The sequence below is a fragment of the Peromyscus leucopus genome, chromosome X (assembly GCF_004664715.2).
Source record: "Peromyscus leucopus breed LL Stock chromosome X, UCI_PerLeu_2.1, whole genome shotgun sequence".
NCBI lineage: Eukaryota > Metazoa > Chordata > Mammalia > Rodentia > Cricetidae > Peromyscus > Peromyscus leucopus.
In genome coordinates, this window is record NC_051083.1 from 117,186,615 (window position 1) to 117,210,553 (window position 23,939).

The 23,939-nt window shown below is 42.2% G+C and overlaps 1 protein-coding gene across 1 annotated transcript in view; it reads right to left on the reverse strand.

Moving 5' to 3' along the window:
- The window catches only part of Gpc3 (glypican 3), a 340,901-nt gene that overhangs the window by 89,246 nt on the left and 227,716 nt on the right, over nucleotides 1-23,939 (reverse strand). The window contains exons 5-6 of the mRNA XM_028887089.2: nucleotides 20,947-21,072; nucleotides 958-1,078 (exon numbers count right to left, since the gene is read on the reverse strand). Of these exons, the coding sequence (XP_028742922.1) occupies nucleotides 958-1,078; nucleotides 20,947-21,072 (247 nt within the window). The remainder of the gene's footprint in view (nucleotides 1-957; nucleotides 1,079-20,946; nucleotides 21,073-23,939) is intronic.

A 23,939-nucleotide genomic window follows, 5' to 3' on the forward strand; every position in this document is an offset into this window, starting at 1 on the left:
TCACAGTGCAATCCGAGGGAAACACGTCACTAGTAGAAAGCCCTTGCAACACTGTTTTCAGAATGGCCTGAATTCACTAACTTTCACACCAAAAATAAAATCAGGCCAGCATCTTCCTGCAGAAACTTCTGCCCTTGCATAAACATTTTAGTCACATTCAATTCTTCCCAATAGTAGTAGCCAAGTGCCTGGGCCCTCCCATTCATGAAGCATGGCATGGCATAGGAACACTGTCACTGTGGCATATGGTAGCCTTTCTGGTGGCTTTTTGAAAAAAAACATGGCCACAAAGCAATCACAAGCAGATGGCATAACTAACTTCTATTTGTGTCTGGTTGCTAAACTCCTCACAAGAGGGGGCAAAAAACTATGTGTACAGGTGAAGAAAACGAGAAGAGAGAGTCAGAATTTGGCAAAGGTGTAGTGAAACTGGACCTCTGATATCTTGCTGGTGGAAATGAAGACTGATATATTCTCATTGGAAAGCAGTTTGAAGATAGCCATTGAAATATGCTCATCTCTTACCCCAACAGCACAGTATTTTAAGAAAATAATCTATGATCGAGAGATAGCACTATGGATAAAGAGACAGCTCAATGATGAAATGAAAGTGCAATCAATTAGAATGTCTATCAATCACGATGATTAGACAACAGACTATTGCACAGCCACAGCAGATGATTAATAGGAACATGAGAATTCGTTGTCAGTATGGTATCATTTAAAAAATTATTTTATGAATTCAGGCATGGAGGCCATACCATTACAATTTCTCTCATACTGCAATAGCATAATAATTTAAAAATGGAGTGAAAGATGAGGACCAGAGAAAAATCATTGAAGAAAATGAATAATTGCTGCTTATCCAAATGCCTAAATATTTGTTTCAGCAGTGAAAATCATCTACCTCTTATTGATTTCTTGTGCATTTCCACTTTTGTTGGCTACACCACATACCTGGTTAATGTGCTTCAGCTTGTCAATGATCTGGCTAACCACTGGTTCAGGGCCCTTCATTTTCAGCTCATGGAGGTTAAACTGATTCTTCATCCCATTCCTTGCCGCCTTCTGGCTGTATCTGTAGAGAGGAAGGGAAAGAGAAAGTTTGTCAAAGAAAGTCCCAATCAAATAGAACACCGACTTCATTGGGGACCAGCAGTATGGCTGACTGTAGATTCTCTCTAGCCTTTCAGAACAAAGTTTAAATCATCTCAACATTATTTGTAATACGTACTGTAATACAGTTTTTATGTTATTTAGGAAGTCATGACAAGAAAAACACCTGTATATATTCAATATATTCAGTACAATGCAGCCCCCCATATTTATTTCTCCTCTCCTATATAGCCTATATAGGTCTCACTATATAGCCTTGGATGTCCTGGAACACACTGTGTAGACCAGGCTAGCCTTGAGCTCACTGAGATCCACCCGCCTTTGCCTGCAGCGTGCTGTGCTGGGATTAGAGGCATGGGCCACCACGGCCACCCCTCTCCTTTTTTCCCAGTGCTGGGCCTCATGCATACTAGGCAAGTGTTCTACCACTGACCAGCGTGTCCTTTCTTTCCCCGGTCCCGTCACAGATCCAGCTTAGGACACGTGTGTTCTACCGCAGACCCACACCCCAGCCTTGTCCTCTACTTGTATCTCCCGATTGTGTTTGGTTGACTCCTTGGATCTAGAGGGGTGACTATTTATGCAGGGCTCGGTGCTATCATTTGTTTAGGTAATAACTGGGGGTCTGGGATTACATCACCCCCAAAGGAGAACTCCTGTACTCTATACATTCTATAACTGTTCAACTATGTAAAGAAAACAGTGAGAATAAGGAGATGCTAGGCATGACCTGCTTCTGTATTTTGTAACTTTCCTTCTCACGTTTATTTTATACCATAGACCACTGCTTCTCTGTGTGGAACCGACAACTAACCCTAGAGCCTTGCCCACATGAGGGGGTGTTTTGCTACAGTGTTCTATCCTCAGTCCCTACTGCGAGCTTCCTGAATCTTTGTAACTATTTGATTGTTTAAAAATAAACCAAGTTGTACTTACAGTTAATTTTAAGATTTTCAGCATGTATAAGGCATAATTGACAAAATTTGAATGTGTTTACCATGTACCATGTGATGTTTAGACACACACATGTATTGTGAAATGATTGCCACAGGACAGTTGTTTAACCTATCCATTGTTTCACATCACCATCCCTTTTATAATAATACCTTTAAAGAGATTTACTGTGTTTACTTAAGTGGATGTGCCTCCCTGCCTCTGTCAGCTTTACCACAAAGGGGCGCAGATGATGTATTCTCAGGGTGTTTTACGTGACATGTGTGCTCTGAGTGTCAAGCCCAAAGGGAATCAGTTAGGGGCGTCTCTGGAGTTTCCAGGTAATGAATTCATTCAGCATTTCACTTCCATGGGCTCCCTCGGTGCCGCTGATGCATGCAGTTCATGACAATCTTTGAATGAGGCTGGGCCATCATAACCCCAATTCATCTGCTCCACACACTGCCCAGAGCATGGCAGGGACAGGAATACTCCATTAGCCTCGGGAGATTTGAACAGTGGGTTATCTGGTTAGTAATACTCATCTGCGACGTGATTAACTGTCCTCCTCTTTGCACAACTGCCTCTTCACAGAAGTTTTAACATGCCTCCGGCAATAAAGGAACAGAAATGCCTACCTCCCCAATTGAATGCTTTTTTGGACTGGGTATATTTAGCGGGGTGTTAGAGGTGTTACCTTTAAGCACGGCCTTGCAGTATCTTCTTCCCCCATCCTGTTTGGATCTATTCAGCACAAAAATGACTGCCGTGATACTAAGAAAACCCTATTTGTGCAGTGAAAAGGAGAACATGTTTCTCCCTTTCAGGCAGATTGGTTAAGGCCTGGAGGGGGAGGAGGAGGAAACCTGTGTAAAAGCCTTAAAGAGAAAAGGAACCTAATTAAAGCAGGCCATCTGGGCATGCTTGTCCTGGGACAGTTGAAGCAAAGAGAGCACTTGTAAAAGAGGAATAGAGTCAAACAAGCGTAAAATGGGTGAGCCTTTCTTCCTAAATCTGCACTGGCTTAGGCAGCAACCGAGTAGTGGAAAGCAATCAGTGGATGCAAATGGAGAATGCTGGAGATGGAAGCGCCTTCGCAGATCAGCGGGTCCAACCCCTCGCCATGTACACCAAGAAACAGACTCAGCAAGGGTCCTTTCTAACAGCGAATACGACAAGTTTCATACTCAGAAGAAAACTCTTTTCTTTAAAAGTTCCTCCAACGGGTCCTGTGCATTCCTCACACTGCTGGTTCTGATTTAAGGCAGGGGAGTGGCTAGAGACTTCACTTTCTTTCTTGCCCTAGGCATTAGATCGGTGGTAAGGGTTTGCAAGGAAGTCGCAGAAGGACTAACTCCCAGCTAAAAGGATTTGATTTCACAAAAGTTTACATTCAGTTGCTGCTCTGTTATGGCTGAGCAAAAACAAGCTATAGATCATATGTGCTCAGAGCGCCACCTTATGGACAGACTGTGGCATGACAACCAAAGGTTTACCATCCTTTCCTTGGAAAATATTCTGGCCACAATAGGCACTTTGGGAAAATGAGATAATTTAAAGAGAATAAATAGCCTCAAAAACAAACTAGAACACAGAGTAGAAAAAAACTTAAGAGGCTCTCAGAAAAACTGTTTTCTGTTGGAGATGCAGTCTTAATTTGCATAAATACACAGCAAATTAAAAGTAAAGATGGAATTCACGGATTTTAAATGTGTTTAATAAAGGGGCAATTTTCTTACTTATTTGTGCAAATTTCTTTGTTTACTTTGAGTGATAGTATGTACCCCTGGAACTTGCAATACGTACATCAGTCTGGTCCTAAACTTATGGTGTTAAAACCTCCTGCCTCTGAGCCTTCTGATACTAAGGATTGCAAGTGTGGACCATTAAACATAGGTTTTTATGGATATATTCCAAGAAAAAAAATGTTTCATTTGTTTTATTTTTTATAATTTTAGCACAACAGTTACAACTTTAGAGCACATTACAAGAAAACAGACTTATCCACGCTACTCCAAGAAATACCTGTGTTTTCACACAATTGTGCTGCCTTTTGGAAAATACAAAGAGATTTTAGTAGCAAGAAATAAGTGCTAGGGAAAGAATCAGAAGGGTGCAAACCCATTTACATCTCATTTTAGTGGACATTAATATGGTAAGAGAATAAGTGAGTCCCAATCCATTTCTCTCCTGTTTCAAATCTCACTTGAGAAAGAACTTTGAATCACTTAAGTCCAGCAAAGCAGTGAATATGTTCCAGATGGTAAAGAAAATGGGAGAAGTTGATATCATTCACCAGAATCTGGGACTGTGAGAAGCAGTTGCCCAGGAGAGAGGGGAAGATAGAAAAGGTCTGGGACAGCAACACCTGCATGTCAGTCTACAAAAGCAAAGTGTACAGAGGACCCAGGAGGGGAGGGGAGAGAAAAGAAAGCCTACTGCCCAGGTGCTGGAATGAAGGGCGTGCATTGCCCAAGATCCATTCACACAGTGCTGGGGAATGAAGCAAAGACGTTGTGCCCACGAAGCAAGCACTCCACTAGTTGAGCTACATCCCTCACCCTATAATAACACCTTTACAAAAGGGCCGAGTCACGTGGTCGGGAGAGAACTGGGCTACCAGGCAAAGCTACAAATTCAAAGGTTGATTTGAGCTGAGCTTCGTCATGTAGGTCTGAATCCTGGATAACCTGAAGGCTGAGGCAGGAAGACTGTAGGTCCAAAGCCTGTCTGGAATTCAGAGGGAATTAAAGACCAGCCTGGGCACCTGCTTAGCATGCATGGTTCAGTCCCCAAATAAAAAATAAACCTGGCTCCCCTTCAAACAGGTAAGGCGTAATGTTGGTAGCATGTTTTGGGGGGAATTAGGTCAGACAATGAATGCCAGTAAGTTGAGGTAACATAGGCTATGTGCTTACAACAGTGCCTAGAACACAGAACATTCTGTACGAGAGCTCTTGTTATGTGAAAGGACTAACCCCAGTGTCTGACACATAGTAGGCCTTCAACAAATGTTGTTTGCAAAGAACTTCCTGAGAGAGCCCAAAGGAACCATGAGAACAATCGTTAGGAGAAACTTCACGTCCCTCACAGCCACATTAGCTGTTTCTAGTCTGGCTCTAGGTAAAGTGTAAGCTAAGGCTGGGGTGGGGGATAGTAGAGGGCAAGAACATATTTTCAAGGTAAAGGAACACCCAAGTTTTCCTTGTTTGCCTCTGCACTAGAACTCTGATGTCGAAGTGGCAGGCCCTGAGGAGGCCCAGCTGAGGAGGCCTCTCAGGCAGAAAGACCTTCACAGAGCCTCCAAGGGACAGGGCCTGTCAGGGAAGAGCTTACAGGCCAGGGCTTCAAGTGGTTCTAAGGTCATTGTGTTGTTTTGAATGTCACCATGAATTGCCAGAGGTCGGGAGCAAAGGGCAGACCGACTTCACAGCAAAGAGCACTGGGGAAATTCTGGAAAAGATAACCCTGCCTGCTATCATTCTGCCGGAAGCATCTCCCGCGCTTAGCTGTAGTCACCTGAAGGGCTAGGCACTCCGTAGGCCAGAGGAAACGGAGCTACTGCAGGGCTTTTTAGGTGACTCAGCCTTGCTCTTCAAAGCCATTCTTTCCCACTCTTGGAGTGAGGCAGCCCCAGGCGTCCAGGCATGACTTCCTCTGGCCTTACAATGCTTCCTCGTTCCCTGGCCATATGACCTGAACTCTGACCCATTTCCCTCATTTGTATTCCTCTTTGGGTCTACTGCCTTACTTGGTTTCTGGCACACACTAGGGCCTCACTAGATGTTGATAGGGCTGATGTGAGGTGGAAGGCCTCGCCTACAAAGCTCAGTTTATAGGGTAGAAACTCGAATGGACTTTTACCTAGTTCTTGTCATTCAGTCTTGCTGGGTCTGTGCTCACTGACGGAGGACTACCTCCTTACACTAGGCTCCTAGTCTCCCTGTCAATCTATTCCACTCACCAGGTCACCTTACTGTAGACATCAGCTGCTGTCTAGGTGGCAGAGGTACTTCTCTATGCCCCACTAAATGTTACCATTCAAGTGGGGTGGCACATACCACTTGGTCCAGCTAGCCAGAGAGATGGCTTCTCACAGCTCACATCCTACTTCCAGCCTCAGGGCCATCCCTTCAGATTAGTCTCTAGGCTTGAAAACTGAACCCACTTGAGATGCACGCCTGCTAGCGGCATTCAGTGGTTGTATCCCAGCCTCTTTTTGAATGGCACAGACTTCCCAACGCTCTCTGAACTCAGGACGTTTTATGGTTGTGAACCAAATCTGACACCGGTTCTAGGCCTTCCACAGTCAACATGTGAAAGAGAGCACACCTCTACTTACCTCTTGTCTAAAATGCTCAGGACTAGAAGTGTTTGGATTTTCCCTCTGATCTGGGGATACTGATTTGTATATAATGAGATATCCTGCAGATGAGACTCACATGCAACATGAAATTCCTTCCTGTTTCCTATATTCCTTATTCACATAATGAAAACCACCTAGAGATATGAAATGTACCTGCACTTTCACCGTGACCTATCGTACGAGATGAGTCATGGGATTTTCCCAGCTGTGACATCATATCAACCTGCAGGAAGTTCTTGATCCTGAAGCATTGGGACTGTGGAATTTCAGTATTCACATTGTGAACTACTGAAAGTCAAACCCTTCTATATTGTAGTATCTAGTGGACTGGAATAGTGTGTGTGGTAGTTTAAATATAATTGGTCCCCATAGTCTCATAGGGAGTGGCACTATTAGGAGGTGTGGCTTTGTTGGAATGGGTATGGCCTTGTTGGAGGAAATGGTGTAAATGTGAAGGCGGGCTTTGAGGTCTCTTTTGCTCAGGCTTCCCACAGTATGACTGTCAGTCGACTTCCTGTTGCCTGCAAGATGTAGCACTCTCAGCTCCAGCGCCATGTCTGTCTGCATGCCACCACACTCTCTGTCACAGTAATAACAGGCTGAACCTCTGACACTGTAAGCCAGCCACCCCAATTAAACGTTTTACTTTGTAAGAGTTGCTGTGGTCACAGTGTTTCTTCAAAGCAATAGAAGAAGACCCCCTAACTGAGACAGCGTGTCCCCAGAGGTGAGGAAGGAAGGGGCTAGCAAGGACAAGGGAAGGCAGTGTAAACCTCGGTCCGGAACACTGAAGGAACTACTCGATCCTTGAAGCAAGGCTGCCATCCGGGTCCGGAAGCAGCAGGGAGGAAGAACATTCAGTGCGTCTTCGTCTGCTGAAGAGTGGCAGTGTGGAACACAGAGAGAGGGGATAACCAGTCCGGACAAACAGCTTGTCACCACCGCAGGCTCCAGAGCAGACTAGCCCTCCCTTAGCAGGCCTGGGCCCGGTGCTGGTACTTTCTAGTCACCAGCCATCAATTACAAACGAAAGAATAACAGAGGGAAGGGACCAGAACGCCAGCATGAACCATGCCCACTCCTGCTCCGGTGGGTGTCCTCAGCAGTCGGTAGCTGCTGTGCCTCTCGAACAAGTCACCCCTTGTGTGAGGCTGAATGCATGGAGGTGCTGAGCAAACAACACCAAAATGACTCTCCTGCGCATAAACAGATGGGAGTCCAGGAAAACTTTACTAAGCCAAATAAAAGTGATTGTAAAGCACTTGGTAAAATATAAACTGCCACATAAATACTTAATAAAAGCTCACAGCAATCCACACAAGGACAACTGGGTCAAAAACTACACAAGCTCTCAAGCCTAGAGGTTCTTGGAAAGAGTGAAAATTGCCTTCCTCCCTCTGGTTGCTAGGCCACTTTGTATTCCTCAGCTCTTACCTGGCCTTCAGGCCTTGGCACCTTTCTAGATGTATCTCTGCCGTCACTGATCTATCTCTGTGGCTAGAGGGTGTCTAATTTCCATCCTGGGCAGTTGTGTCGAGCATTATTCGGAGCAACAGTCATTGAATTCCATTTCTTTGGCTCGGAAGCCCCGCCAGAGCTGTGTGATGTTCCGAGAGATACGTTTTTCTTTAAGATTTAATTACGCGAATCTCACCCCAAACTCTCCAGGATCAGAACCTGAGAATGACTCTGACTTCTCAGACAGCCAGCCTGTCCGCTCCCCTGTCAGCTGCAGGAAGACTGAAATGAAGAACTCACGGCTATCCTAATGAGAGTGATTCTACCTTGAGGCTCCATTTGAATCACGTTCACTGTCGACTATTTGGGAAGCCATCAAGGACAGAAGTAGAAATTCAAAGTCACTCAGGTGGCTGCATGTCTTCCTTTCAAATTTCTACTTTCCTCCCAAATCTTAGAATCTCACAGCCTGACAGAAATGGAAAGAGTTTTAGGAGCAGTTTTGTCATATTTCTTTACTTTATAAATAAAAGGGCAATGACTTTTCAAAGATGATACACGTTCACCATAGAGCTGGGCTGCAAACTGGATTCTTAGTCTAGGGTTGAAGGGTCTCTTCTGCACAGGCTCCAAAGCTCTACAGGGGATCCAGTGCTTTTAGTTGAAGAGCCATGTGAGTTGTGTGTGGTGCCACATGCCGGCAATCCCAGGACTTGGGTGGCAGAGGCAGGAGAATCAGGAGTTCGAGATCATCCTGAGCTATGGAGAGAGTTCAAAACCCGCCTAGGCCCCGTCTCACAAAACAAAGGAACAAAGAAATAAAGGAAGCAAACCAAGTCACTTGTCTAGAAGAGACTGAATGGAGGGCTAGCCTCAGAGGCAAACAAAGGGCGCCCTCTAGCTGGGCACTGGGGTAGCTATAGGGCAAAGAGCTCTCAGGAAAGGAAGAAAGAAACATGACTGGAGAGATTGCAAAGGCCTGCTGCCCTTGTTTGGATCTGAGGGTGGGGGGAGGGGCAAAGAAAGGACAAGATTTAGCAGCATTGAGCACTTATTCCAGGTAGCATGGATTAGCAACAAAAGCAAACATAGGCTAGAGACCTGATCAAGAATAGAAAGGCCAATTCTGAACCCTAGAGAAGAGGAGCCAAGCATCTGTGGGCCAGAGCAGAATAGTGGATAAAGGCATGGACCAGCTGGCTCTGAATTCCACCTGCCTTATTAGTGCCACGGCCTCTGGTACTATGTCCTCAGTGTTATCAGTACAAGAGGGAGGGTGATAAATGGGGGTAAAGGATGCAGTCCAGCAAAAAGGCTGTCGCGAGAATGAATGCCCACAAAGTGCCCAGCACAGTACCTGCAAGCTCACTAGCAGAGTTAGCTATTATTTTCCTCTGTGACCATGTTCACTGGCTGAGTCCTGCTTTGTGAAACTTGTGTCGAACTTGGCTAGGATGTAGGCACAAAGATAGCAGGACTTGGGATACTTCAGACAGAAGGTGAGGAATTAAAAGGGGAACGAGGAAGCTGCAAGTCCCCTGACTCCCTCATAGTTCCAAGGCCAGAGACAGAGGGGCCCAGAGGTGACCAGCTATTGGTAATTTGCACAAAACTGAGGGGATTTCTGGGACTTGGGAACTCCTATGTAAAAACTGCAAAGTCCCAGGTGAGCCAGATTAGCAAACTTAATCATTGTTGGGACCAGAGACATTTGTTGTTCAGGGTGAAATTTTTTTGGTCCTGAGGTCCAGGGTAGCCTCAAACGTGTTGTGTAGCTAAGGATGACCCTGATGTTTAACCTTCCTGGTTCTACCCCTACCCCCAGTGCCTAAAATCGAGGTGTGTGTTACCACACTCAATTTATACAGGGCTGAGAATCAAAATCAGCCCCCAAATTATTTTATTATTTTTATATTTTCATAATGAAAGCACAAAGCATTGCTGCCAGGTGCTATCTGCCGGCATTAGGAAAAGCTGGGCTCTCAGTATCCACGCATAAGGATTTTCAAATGGGAAATTTTTTGTATTTATGAAGGACAGAAGAGGATTTTGTTAAATAAATAGGCTTCCCAGGGGCATGATAATCAGTCTGGACATGATGGTCTTTAGAAACAGTAACTTCATTATCAATGATTTTCATCTGTTTATTTCATTATCTCATACAGACTTCAAGTTCAGTCCCCAGCACTATTATTACATAAGTGCTTTCCCTTCAAAATGGTCTGTCACTCAGACTTTCTGTTCATTTAAAATGATGCTTCCTGTCTCTCAAAGTAGCTCTTAATTCAGGGCGACTGGTTTATTCAACACCATGGACTGGACTTGGTTAAAAATAGAATCTGTGAGGCCAGGTGGATTTTCTTAAAGAAAGAAATTTCTAGAGACATGCACAGAGAGAGCTGCTCAGGAGGCTGCTAAAGAGGTCCGTGCTTGCACAGAGACTCTGGTAATGCTGTGTTCCTCATCTAGTATGCAGCTCCATTTATTCAGGGGAGCACTGGCCCTGTGTCTGACCTACTCTTCCACATGAAAATCTAATAAATGAAAGGTGCTTTCACCTGCCAAAGCTATTTCATGTGCACGATCTTAGTGGGCAGGCAGACGAGGGGCTACTTCTACCATTTCTCTGAGAAAGTTCAAGTGACTTGCCCAAGGTACACAGTGTTCCCCAGGGGACACGAGGTGTAGTCCTCAAGGCTGCTACTCACAAGTCTGTGTGTCGCTTCTGAAGTCGGCAAACCTGCATCAAGAGTCTACCCCGGGTCCAACGGGACACTGACACACATGGAGGAACACATGGCACTTCTCTTGAAGAAGACGGTGAGAAATTAGATGCAGACATGTAAAAGATCTCTGTACAGGACAACTGGGGACATGCTAGAAGGAACCCGAGATGCTAGGACACTAAGGCATGGGGCAGGAGGATTCAGAGTTCTCAGAAGAGGTGACATTAGTTCAAGATAAGTAGGAGTAGGCCAGCCTAACAGCTTTCTAGTTCTAACCCCTTCTGGGACACTCCTTGTCTTAGTCTTCTGTAATAGGTTTTGGAAGTTAGCATCTTAGTATGTATATTTACAGAGTATAACCTGATATATGCCACTCTAACCCCAAGCTGCTACTTCTCTATCTCAAATGGGAGCACATTAGTCTGGCTCCTGTGAACAGAGACCAGTCCAAGCTCTGTTCCCAGAACCAACCACACGTAGAAGCAAAGAGAGCGATGAGGAAGTACTCAAAACTAGAAGAGGGCTAAGGTTATAGCCTACCTAGTAGAGTGGTTGCTTAGCATGGAGGAAGTCCTGTGTTCAATCCCTGGTACCACATAAACCGAGTACAGTGGCACACACACTCTAACCCTAGCACACTGGTGGTAGAGGCAGGAGGATGATACTTCTAATGTCATCCCTCAGCTACATCGTAAGTTTTAGGCCAGCCTGGGCTATGCAAGACCCTACCTCAAAACAAAATTAACAATAAACAAGAGGAGTTCATCGCTATTTTTAAAGTTCTGCATGGCTTACTAAGATTAGAGGGTAAACAGTTGAAAACCCCTCTGACACCTGAGCTACAAATGGAAATAAAATTCCCTTCACACAGAAATGAAACTACACTATAAAAGGAGACAAACCCAAGGATCGAAGCTGGCCTCATGTAAAAGAATCAAATTTACTGGTTGGAGAAATTGAGAAATCATGACTGATTTTCATCATTGGTTTCCTTTTCCACAAAGGCTAAGTGCAGGGTGACAAGAAGTTTAGTGTTAAGCAACTACACTGGACTGTCAACTAGCCTCATTCTCGTTTCTATCCTGGCTGAGGACTACAACCCAGGCCAAGGATAAGGGTTTCCATGTTTTGCAGAAGAGATAAGATAAAAGGAGTGGGGGCAGGCCATGCTGTTCCTGAGAAATAGGCCATCAAGCGGAGCTGCTACGTTCAGGCCCAGTAAATGGCTTTAAGGGTTGTTTTTAGAGATGTATTTCCTTTTTTTCCTGCACTGAGGCCAGAATCCAGAGTCTTCCACATGCTAGACAAATGCCGGCTCTATCCCTGAGCTACACCCCTGGAATCAAAAGATGCCTTGACTGATTGCATCAATAGCAACAATAGCTACCATTTTGGAGGGCCTACTGTGTTCCAGACATCATACTTTGCATTGAACAGTATTGCTAAAGCTTATTAGCAATCTCTGAAGTGAAGAATTGACTCCATTTCCAGATGGGGAAAATGGGGGCTTGGAAAAGAAAAAGAGCTAAAATGTAGACTAGAAATTCAACCCCCAGGAATGCTGACTCCAAAATGGTATGCCTAAATAGTCTTGCTTCATGGTACCCTGTATCTTTAAAATCTGTCTCTGGGTTTTGTTTATTTGTTTTGTTTATGTTGTTAATTGTTAACAGCTGTGCCTATGTGCCAGAAGACACCTTTGGACTGGAGAATAGGCATCAACATCTTATCTGCCAAGTAAGCTAGCAGAATTGGGTGTTAAGTGCCCTGCCCCAGCATACGGTTCACACCTGCATGACCATTGAGAGCTCTATCTGGGTCATTCTCAAGACAGTACTCTTCTCAATATGCCTCCAGTACCCAGGTCATGTTTCCTGCCCACTCAGGTTCTCATTACCGGAACCCTCCGCCTGTGCCACTGACAATCCGCTGCCACTGTGCAACCCTCTGCACACTGCAGGGGCCACTTGAAATGCTGCGGTGCTCTTTTCAAAGTCGAGAGAAGAAATTATTTGCAGGATGGGGGAGCAGCAATGAAATCAGTCTATAACCCACAAAGTTCCTGCTTTGCCCTTTGAAGGAGGCAAAGACACTCTAGAGATATAGAAGCTTGTACATTTTACTTTAATAATTTCTTTAAAAGTAGTTATTTCCCTTCATGGCTCCATTGCTTCACCTTTTCAGGTGCAGTGATGGTAAGAGAAGATTCTTTTCTTCCAATCTTGATAAAGAAGTGATATTTATTTGTGGAGGACACATATAATGATGGAGACCTACCTAGAAGGCCCTCAAATGCTCTCTGTATAACAAAATTATCTGAGCCCAGGAAATGCTGGCATTGTGTATTATGAGGACATACATACTCTGCTTAAAATAATAAGCCATCCAGCCTTCAACAGGTGGTCTACAAGCATAGCCACACACTGCATGGAGATGTCTCCTCCCAATATTTAAGACATGACAGCTGACCAAATGCAGCCCACTCTGAATGAGGCACATTGTATTAAGCCATTACTCAGAAGGATGAGCCATTTTTTTCTCATTCAATTTTGAAGGTAAAGCTACTGTGTATGGCACCACAATCTTAAGGGATAAATGTCACTATATCATCATGGAGTGGGTCCTGATAAATAGCTGTTGCTAAGGACAATTTTTAAGATAAATCTATGATGAAAAATATAGCAATCTAATCCCCTAGATGGATCATTACACATGGGTACACCCCAAACAGATCTGTCTTTCTCTACCAGGATTTTTTAAAAATCCTTAGCAGTCATCAATAATATGTCATGCCATAGTGAATTAAGTAATTTTCTGTGTAATGCACCTGTCTTTCACAGCTTTTTCATAAACAGTGTTGACGTAGCTATCCAGGATGAAGTCAAACATGTAACTGCTACACTAGCAAACAGCTGGGTAGGACAATGCTTTCATTCTAGGATATACATAGTAGTTCATCAAATTGGAATGAATGGAGTGTACTGATTCTGCTTCCTGAAGAATTCATGAAAATGAAGTCCAAGGATGTTTGAGGGAGACTAAGACTTGTGGCAAGAGCTAGCAATAAACCAAATAAAAAGACCGTGTTTGCTCCCCCCCATTCCAGCCTTTCATAAACAGCATCTGAAGAACAGATAGAAAAGGATGAAGTGGCAACGAGAAGACAGTACTGGCGAGGTAAAGGTAAAGGAAGGGTGTACCTGCATTCTAAGCCTCTGAGGATGACGGGCTACTGAGTGAGCCTCAGCTACAGTGTGTTCTTGGCATGCCTTGCTGCTGAAGAAGCTCTGAAGCAAACAGCTTGAAACCACACCTCAAGCCACTAAACGCCATTTCCGTCTTCCAGCATTTCCTTTTCTCCCGTCCTCCCTTCCTCTTGGCTCTATATCCTGTCATCTATATTTCCTTCCCTATTGTTCCCTTTTTGGGGGTACAGAGGATGGAAGTCAGGTTCTCATACGTGCTAGACAATGGCTTGCTTTCCCAGGGATTTGCATCCTAGGGTCCCCACACTGCTGCTTTTATCAGCAGTCCTGTATTTCAAACAGCTTGCATTCTGCCTTGGGTTCTTTGGACAAAAGCCACACTATAAACCTAAAAATAAGCCCAAACATCAAAAAATAAATAGTCTATTTTAAAACAAGAGCGTGGGAGCTATGTATAGTATCTGCTCCCTTCCATTGGTCTGTTCTCATGCAGTTGGAATGAGATGAACGTGTGTGTGTGTGTGTGTGTGTGTGTGTGTGTGTGTGTGTGGGGGGGAATATACACACACTTTGGAATGGAAATCTTTCGTTAATTCCTTTGACAGAAGGCCATTTCCTCCTGCTATGTAAACCAATGAGAAACTTGACAGTTGACAGTTCTAGAAGTCTATCCCACCCCAAAGTCCTCAAAAGAGAGTGGTTTTAATATACCAGCAATATAAAAGCAGGGTAAAGTGTCCTCTCCAGCTTTTCCTCAATCACGGAAGAACATAAGCTATCTTATTAACCTATTTTTGAAAAGTACTTTCAGTATATGTTAGGAACTGGGTGTTCAAGTCTCATTCATTTTTACCTGTTGATATGCCACAGTTTACCCCTTTAATCTAGCAGAGAAGAAAATAAAAGGCCAGGGCTTGGGAGATGGCTCAGTAGGTAAGTATGCTTGCTCTGGGTAAAGATCAGAATTTAAATCCAGCACCCATGTAAAAAGGAAAGGATGGCTACACATGCCTATAACCCCAGCATTAGAGAACAGAGACAGGTAGATCATGAGAGCTCACTGGCCAGGCAGCCTACGTGAAGGGTGAGCTTCTGATTCACTGAGACTTTCTGTCTTAAGGCAATAAGGTGGAAAGCAATAGAGGAAGATATCCAACATTTGCTGGCCTTCTCATGCACATGCATGGGTATTCAACTACACACACGTGCATACACCACACATGAAGATACGCACATGAACTAAAATAAACTTTAAAACTGAAATTTTCTCCACTTTTTGAAGAACCCAGAAGGTTTCAAGACAAGAACACGAGTCTTTGAGAACTAAAGGTGTTGTTTTGCATATCCCCACTTCTGCCTTTCCAATTCTCAGAGAAATCTTGGCAAGACATTATAAACATATGAAGGTTTGGCTGATCCCTGGAAATCAGAAAGAGAATTCATAGTGCATGTGTGTGTATATACTTTCTCCGGTGAAATGCAAGGTAAGATTGCAAAGCACGGAGAAGAGGCACCCTTACTGTAATTCGCCCTCTGCAGATCTTAAGGATTTTGTTCTGTAATGAGGGATGCCTCTAGTGAGAGTCCAAGCCATTCCAGGCACAAGATGAATATAGATTTGGCACAGACAGAAGTAACTATGTTACACTGTCAGCCTGAAAAGACAACAGCTCCTTCTTGGAAACTGACATCTGGAGGGAGGACCATCCTGATCCTGCCCAGGTATGTCACAAAAGGAGCCACAGGAGAAGCTAGGGAGGAATCAAAGGGAACTAAGGCATCAATTACAAATCCAAGTGCAAGTGCTTGCTTCCACACTACTGGCCAGCCTCCGTGTTTCTAGGAAGCATGCTAAGTGTCAGAGAGGCAAACTGATTTTACACCGAGAGCTGAGAAGAAAAGACGCAGGAGAGACTGACTCCAATGAAATCTAGAGATGGGGTTGAGCAATGAAACTGTTACTACGTCTGTAGTATGAGTGTAGGCATACATGCTGAGGTCAGAGAACTATGTTTAGGAGTTGGCTCTCTGCTTCCACTGTGGACTCGCCAGTCATAAGGCTTTACCAAGTGTTTGACCCACTGAGCCATCTTGCTGCCCCCCCCCCCGTTACAATACATTAAAGATCAGTGCAATTAAACAGTAAAACTGGGCTTCCCTAGTACAAACTATCCAGAAAAAGAAGGAAGGTATCAGTCAATTATCCAGACACTTGACTTAACAATCTGCATGGGTAGCCGAGAGCATAGTCACTACGGTGTTTGCTCTTCATCTAGGAATTATCGGGGCAGTGCAGTCAAACCCCATAGGTAACTCGTGCAAATTCCAGGGTTAATTTGGTCGTGCTGTTTGTTTTTCTCTTGGGCTTCATGACTCCCTAACTGAAACTTCGGTCTCACAAAGGCAAAAGCTGGAAGGAGTTCTGCCTTCTGCAACTGTAGGTAGGGTGGCCCAACTGGGCCAAGGCTGTTAATTTGAAAACTTCTCGGTTAAACCCTGAAATCTCATGCTATCTAAAACTAAGATGGGGTGGTAGTGGGGAAGCGAGGAGAAGAAATGATAGGTGTAAGAGGCACTCACAGAGATGAGATCTGTGAAAACATTCCTTCAGTTGATTGCATTCAGGAGGTAAAAAAATAGAAAGGAGTTGAAATTGCCCTTATTTGCAGAGAAAATGGCTCCCTGAACTCTTTACAAGTGGAGAGGTGTGTATGCCTGGATAGTAGGATCACTGCTTACCGAGCAGATGGGAATATTGCTCAGTATTTCCATCATCTATATTTTCATTTTGAAAAGTATCTCCAATGATTAAGTCTCATTCTCTGTCAGGAGTTTTGAGTTTCAAAAGTAAAATATTTTCCAAGGAATCTAAACCTAATCTATAAAGATAACAGTCATATAGCTTGTATGATACTACACAGTGGAGACTGCTATTGAAGACTACATTAAATAAGAAACTCTGTGAAAGGTATTTCCACTGCAGATGAGAAGTGAGTGTAAAGCTAATCTTTATAAATGACATGAATAGAGGGCACCCCTGTCTTCGGGCTAAAGAACTTTATATCATTATGTGTACATTGCTGAGGACTTTTTTGAAAATAGAGTTTGGTACTACTCCCTAGTCTCATTATTGCATTAGGTCACTAACACAAGTACAGGTTAATTATAACCTGAGGTTACCAAGCAAGGAGGAGTCGATTCCTGGTTTATATTAGCCTTATTCTGTCTGTAAATGTTATTTCTCTCCCCCCTTCTTTTTTTTTTTAAATCTTTTGTTCTTGGATAGTATGTAACAACAAAAGCTGTCTCAAAATAAATACTTCAGATGTAAAAATAAGAATTTAGAGTAACTTTCCCCCATATTACAGTGTTTATTTTATTCTGCTGTCTAATACATTATGATATTAAAAGAAAGAAAACTCAATAAAAATTCAACTAACAAAAGTTTGGTATTTAAATTCAGTGGTAAAATGCTTGCCTAACATACATGAAGATCTGGTTCCTATCCCACGGACTACAATTGTTTTTTAGTTTACAGATTTCTTGAAGTGGGCAGGTAGGGTGGCCTATGCCTTTAATCCTATCACACAGATGAAGGGCAGGCTGATCTCTGTGAATTCAAGCCCAGCTTGATCTACATAGTGAGTGCCAGGCCAGCCAGCGCTACACAGTGAGACTCACAAGCGTGTTTTTGAACTGTCTACTGTAACCCTTGTTATTCTCTACTTTCTAAAATATTTATTGACTAATTGTCTTCAGAGATACTTCCCACATTTGATCATTTCATATGAAGCTATAGCCCTAATTCCTACACTATACCTACCATCTTTCCAGTTACAGCTCTGGAAATCCATCATCATTTAACATTAATTTACCATTCTGATGGTTAAATCTGATTGTCATCCTGACTGGATTAAGAAACAACTAGAGCATTGAGTGAAGTATAACTTTGGGTGTGTCGGAAGAGGATTAACTGATTAGTTAAGATCTTGCCTGAGTGTGGGTGGTACCACTGTTTAGGCAGGGGTCCCTAACTGAAACAAAAAGGGAAAAAAAGAAAAAAAAAGTATGTTTGACTAATTTTCACACTCATTGAAATACATCAGGATTTGGATCATACTATTTTCATTGTATCGCTCAAAATAAACATACAATAAAAGCAACAGGAGGCTAATGAAACATGTCCATGTTCAGAAACCCAACCTAAAGCCAGAAATAAAAACTATGGAATTGTTTATTTTCTTGGTTCCACGGCAGTATCCTTAAAAAATATCTACCAGGTATGAAGTAGTTAATGCGAGCAGAACACAATAAAATATTCTGCTGATTCAAACACTTTCACTTGGGAAAGTATTTTTTTTTAAAGCATTAGAAGACATATCTGGTATGGTTACATGTACTTTAACAATTATAATGAAGAAAACAATACAAGGGCTTGATACATAGGAGGTGTTTAAATATTAGAATAAAATGAATGAGCATATTACTAAATGTATTGTAAATTAAAATGTCTGTTTTAATATGGGAGCATTGTTAGCTTATATGTTACTTTAATATTTAAGAATTGTTTTTCTTTCTTTTTACCATATTATCATAGCAGTGGGATAAGTCACTAGGGTGTTTGCTCATCAAGTTTATATAAGAGCTGTATTTGACTTGTGGGAGTTTTCTAAGTACTATAGTGTGTGTGTGTGTGTGTGTGTGTGTGTGTGTGTGTGTGTGTGTGTGTGTGTTTTAAAGTATAAGCTTTTTATAAAGTCAGTACCAACTGTCTTCTTCTGACCACTAAACATTATGCCATAACAGTTAAGTATATTTTCATGATTTTACTTAATACTCTTGACCATTCAGGATGACAAATATACATTATTTCTCCAGAGTGAGGATGCTGCATGGAGCCATTAGTCCCTCCAGCCTCATTCACATTTTCTCCAAGGGAATCTATCTCCATACAAGTTCAGTCCATCATCCAGGGTGGCATGCAATCTCATTCTTGCATCTCCTGTCAGTAAAATCACTTAGATGAGAAACAAGCTGTTTGGGGGCACGTATTTTATCTTGTATTGTAAAGAAAAGAGTTAGAGGGGAAAGGAAGACAAAAAGAGATGTGACATGAATTGAGCTTCCCATATGTACCAGTCTTCTAGAAATTTTACATATCTGACCTCACTTAAGAGTCAAAGCAACCTTGTAAAATGTCCTTCCCTTACAGAAAAGGACCTGGAGACTTTCTGTGTTAAGTGACTCTCCCAAGGCAAGACGCAGAACTAAGATACAAACACAAGTTCACTTGAATCCAGAATATTCCTCTGTCCATTATATTACATTGCAAATTCTATTCACCATCTTATGTCTTAGGGTCAGAGCCCACTGGAATGTAAGCTCTTCAAAGAAAGTAATATGAATTTTCTTTTACCTTGCACCCATAGCATCTAACTTTGTACCTAACATCATGTAGTATCTCTGAAACTCAGGGAGGTCTTGAACTTCCTATCTCAACTTCCAGAGTATGTACGATCATAGGCCTGTTACACCAGATCAGCTTAACATATAGTCTCTCTCTCTCTCTCTCTCTCTCTCTCTGATTCTGTCTCTACCTATCTATATATGTAACAATAATAACTAAAGAAGAAGGGGCTGGAGAGATGGCTCAGTGGTTAAGAGAACTTGTTGCTCTTGCAGAGGACCTAGCTTCAGTTCCCAGCACCCACATGGTGGCTCACAGCCATCTGTAACTCCAGTTCCAGGAGAACTGACTCCCTCTTCTGGCTTCTGCAGGTACCAGGCATACATATGGTACACAGACATACATGCAGACCAAATATCCATGCACATAAAATAAAAATTAAGAAATGTAAACCAATAAATAAACTAATCAAAAAAGAAGTAAAAAAATTAGGAGTAAAAGGGGGACACAGGAGGAGATGGCAGAGGAGGAGGGAGATAGGAATGGTATACAAAGTTCTCAAGAAAGTTATAAAATAAACAAAACCAAAGAAAAATATAAATGTTGAGGGCATAAAGGACTGAACAAATAAAGAAAGACACGCAGAGCCAATGGTTCTCAACCTTCCTGATGCTGCGACCCTTTAATCCAGTTCCTCATGCTGTGCTGACCTCCAAACATAAAATGATTCCATTGCTACTTCCTAACTGTAATTTTGCTACTGTTATGAATTGCAGTGTAAATATCTGATGTGTGACCCTCGTGGGGATTGTGGCCCACAGGTTGAGAACCACTGCTCTAGGGAGATTAGGCCACCTTCCATAAGCTAAGCAACTAGTCTGTGGAAAGGCTCAGGAGGCCATGTCTAGCCTCATCTATACTTTCTTTCCTCTTTACTATGCTTACAAAGCTTGTACATCTTGAAAAGCGTGTTGTAGGCTCCTAAGCATTCCACACTGCTCACCTCACCCTATAATTCCAAGCTGGTCCTCTTTGTACAGTGCAGTGGAGACTAAGAACATTAGCCTGCTAGAACGAAACTCTGTGAGGACTTGTCTATTTTGTTCAACTCAACATGCCTGGCACTTAAGATGCTCAATAAATATTTGTGGAATAAATGAATATATCCTTTTTGGGGTCAGTAATGAGTACATTCTTAATAAACATTGACATGACAGTTAGTATGGATTACACTAAAAATCCTCAAATGAGCAAACATTTCAGCAAACTTGTTCAGGGAAATGGTACTCCTCCCCTTTCTTCTTTTCTTCATCTTTAGTATTCATATCATAGGATTGTTGCAAAGAAAGAGAGTTAATATATACAAATTACTTAGCATGGTGTTTAATGCACAGTTAACTCTCAATAATTGAAAGCAGTTAGCATGAATATGATTGTTTCAAATAGAACGAATAATGGTCTGCACAGTGACAAGCTGAAAGACAAACAAATTCACCACATGCTTTATACTTTGCAAAATATGCCGGAATATGTAATTCTGCATGAGCTTCAAAGCTAGGAAATTCTCAGAGAGCTACAAGTTATACAAAACATTGGATCATCATAAATGTGTACAGTTGTGTTTTGTGGATAATTTTTTCTTATGAATTTAATAAAGGAAGGGAATTTACTCAATCTTCAGGTATGATGATTAGTCCTTAAATGTTGCTATAACTAACTTTCACAAAAGATTACCTCTCCACAAGTTCTTGTCCGTTCCAGCACAGGGTATCATTTTCGGCCACAGGGCTATGGCTGCAGACGTAACCAGGCAAGGCACTATAGAAGTTGATGAAAGACTTCAGCTTCTGAATCAGTTCCCTGAAAGGAAAACAAAACATCTGTGCATCAGAGGCAAGTAAGCACAGTATGAGAAAAGTTTAATTTCCTTATCAGCATGACAGAAAAGCTCTGCCAGGCTGATTAGAGCAATAAATGATTTTTAAAAACATTCTTAGCTATGAGGCCACAATTTAGCATTTTAAAAAAAATCAATAAAATAATAGTGGGTAGGAGAAGGTTGCCTTCCATAGAAGGTACTCCTATCAGGAGGATGATTTAATTCCAACATCCATTTTCTCACACGTTCTGCAGCTTCCTTTTATTTTTTTTTCAGAATGCTGTTACCTACATTCTCAAAGGTGCTGATTACGAGGCACACTGAAATACTACATATCTTATGGTTTCTGAGTGTAATTGAGTGCATTGATTGTAATTTACAATGCTATTACCCTAGAGATGGCCCCTTTCCACATAGGCTTTGGATAATGGCTGCAGATTCAAATGGTGGGGTGCTCAGAATACTATAAGCTCTATGAGATTCTCTTGATTATATAGTCAGGGAAACTCACATCTGCAAAGAGGAGGAAGGTGGTTTGGTTCTTTGTCTAGATATTGTTTTTCTTGTGAGGCGGAGCAAAGGGGAGAGTGATGGAGTAGTATATATTATTATTAACCTGCTTTCATTTCTATGCTGTTTATGAATAGAAAAGAGAGGACATATACTATGCAGATGTGTATAAGCACACAGATATAAATTATAGCAAGACTCTTTGTCTATTTCTTGTTTCAGTTGTACATGCATTTACAGCATAAGTCAGACTGGATAAATGAATATGTTTATGAAACATTTAAATATTTCTATAATAGATGTCCAATAATAAACAAAAATAAAATATACTTTATTTTCAAATGAGTGTCCTGATAGAAAGCAACACTGCTCTTCACATCCTATACTGGTCAGGGAATCTTCGGAAAGAAAAGCAATCACTCGAGTGTCTGCAGGCTAAGAATAGAGTGCCCTGATGCACAGGCCTTTGGTGGAGTCACAGGCGTGCCCACCATTTGAAGGGCAGTAGAGTCACGAGTCTAGCAATGCCTTCTAGGAGGGCTTCTCAGATCCAGCTGAAATTGGAAGGCTGGTGGAAATGATCTTGCAGCTCAGGCCATTTTCTGTTTACCGTAAAACTATTATTTCATTTACTCTGTGTGTCTGTGTGTGTTCAGAAGAAATAGTTTTCAGTACATGTTTACAAAAGCTTAGGTCACAAGAAAGCCAGGGTGATGGACAGAACAAGCAGAAAAGGTTATTGCGACATATATAATGCCTGCTAGTCCAATACTTGCTTCCTGCTGTGTCCATGCTCACCTCCCAGCCTATGCCTGGCATGTGAGCACCGTCAATCTCCAAAGAGAAGAGGCTCAATACAGAGCTCTGAAAAGAAAAGTCAACATTACAGTTTCTCAAGAGGAGAAAGATGGGTTCAATTAACAGCTAATAGGAGAGATGTTCTGTTTTACAAGGTAATAATCCAGTTCCCAAGAGTAGAAGCTGAAAGACTAAGGGCTGAGGCTGAGTAATTCCCCTGCTCCACCAGGAAATGGAATGTGGGCATTAGTTTGGGGGAAATGATGGCCTTCTTTATAATGAAAGAGTTTCCCTTAGGCTTCCTCCTACCTCTACACACACTCTCAGGAACATGGAACAGGGCAAGAAAAATGGGACCCATACCGAGGCCTTCCACTTTGATATCCCTAGAAGTTGGAAACAAAGGGAACCTAAATTTCCCCTGCCTTTCAACCCTTGAAGCTTTCTTAGCTGATCATAAATTAGATAACTGACAAGTTGAGAAAGAACCAAATGAGGTTCCACCTAACATCAAAGGAACGAGGTACTGCAATAAACCTAAGACCTGCTGCTTCAGTGTAGTAGAATGCTGCCCAGAAGGGTCAAGATAAAAATCTAGGGAACCCGCAAAGAATCTGGATAATATAACATAGTCTGGGGCATCACATTCTAGAACTAAGGGAAATGTTTTGAAACTTAAAGTTTCATTAAAGCTTTCATTACCTCCTTCAACTAGGATGGGCATATGAGACTGGGGTTTTTAAAACTTACCGTAGAATTAGTCATTGTCAACTTAGAAAACAATTTCATTCAGCAACCATGTTATCATTGTGGTTGGGTTCTCAGAACAATCCCTTCAAATCTGCTATGAGTAGTAGCTGAGAACTCTGGGTTTGGAGTCTGACTCAGCTGAGTTTTAAATGCTAGCTCGTTCTCACTTACGCAGCACTGCAACCTTAGGCAGACCTAAACTTAGCTGAGTTTTGATTTCCTTTGTCAGAAAATGAAAAGTAATGAGCATCTACAGCACACGGTTGCTATGATGATTCACTGAGACAATGCATATGAGGTGTTTACCATGTTACTCCCACCACTACAGTAACCACACAAGTAATTGGTCATGTCTTCATGACAGAAGTGATGGCCCATCCTCCCATCCTCATGAATCTGAAGGATAAAATGTATTACATATGAAATATAGTCAACATAAATTTGTGTGTAGGATAATTTTTAAAATTTAACTTCTAGAAGAAAACACATTTGTGTTTTAAAATTAAGATCTAACCATTTTTTTTGAGGTGGGTATTCATAAGTGCAAACAAGTTCACTCCAGAATTAGAAGAATTTTGGGGGTGATCACTGGAGATTACATCTAGGGACCTGCAAGTGTTTTACCACTGAGCTATATGCCTAACTTTCTTTTGACTTTTTGAGACAGAGTCTCACTAAGTTCTTTAGACAGGTCTTAAACTTGTGATCTGGCTGCCTTAGTTTCCTTAGCAGCTAAGATTACAGGCAAGAGCTTCAGCTTGAGCTCTGTCCATTTCTTCCTTCATCTTTT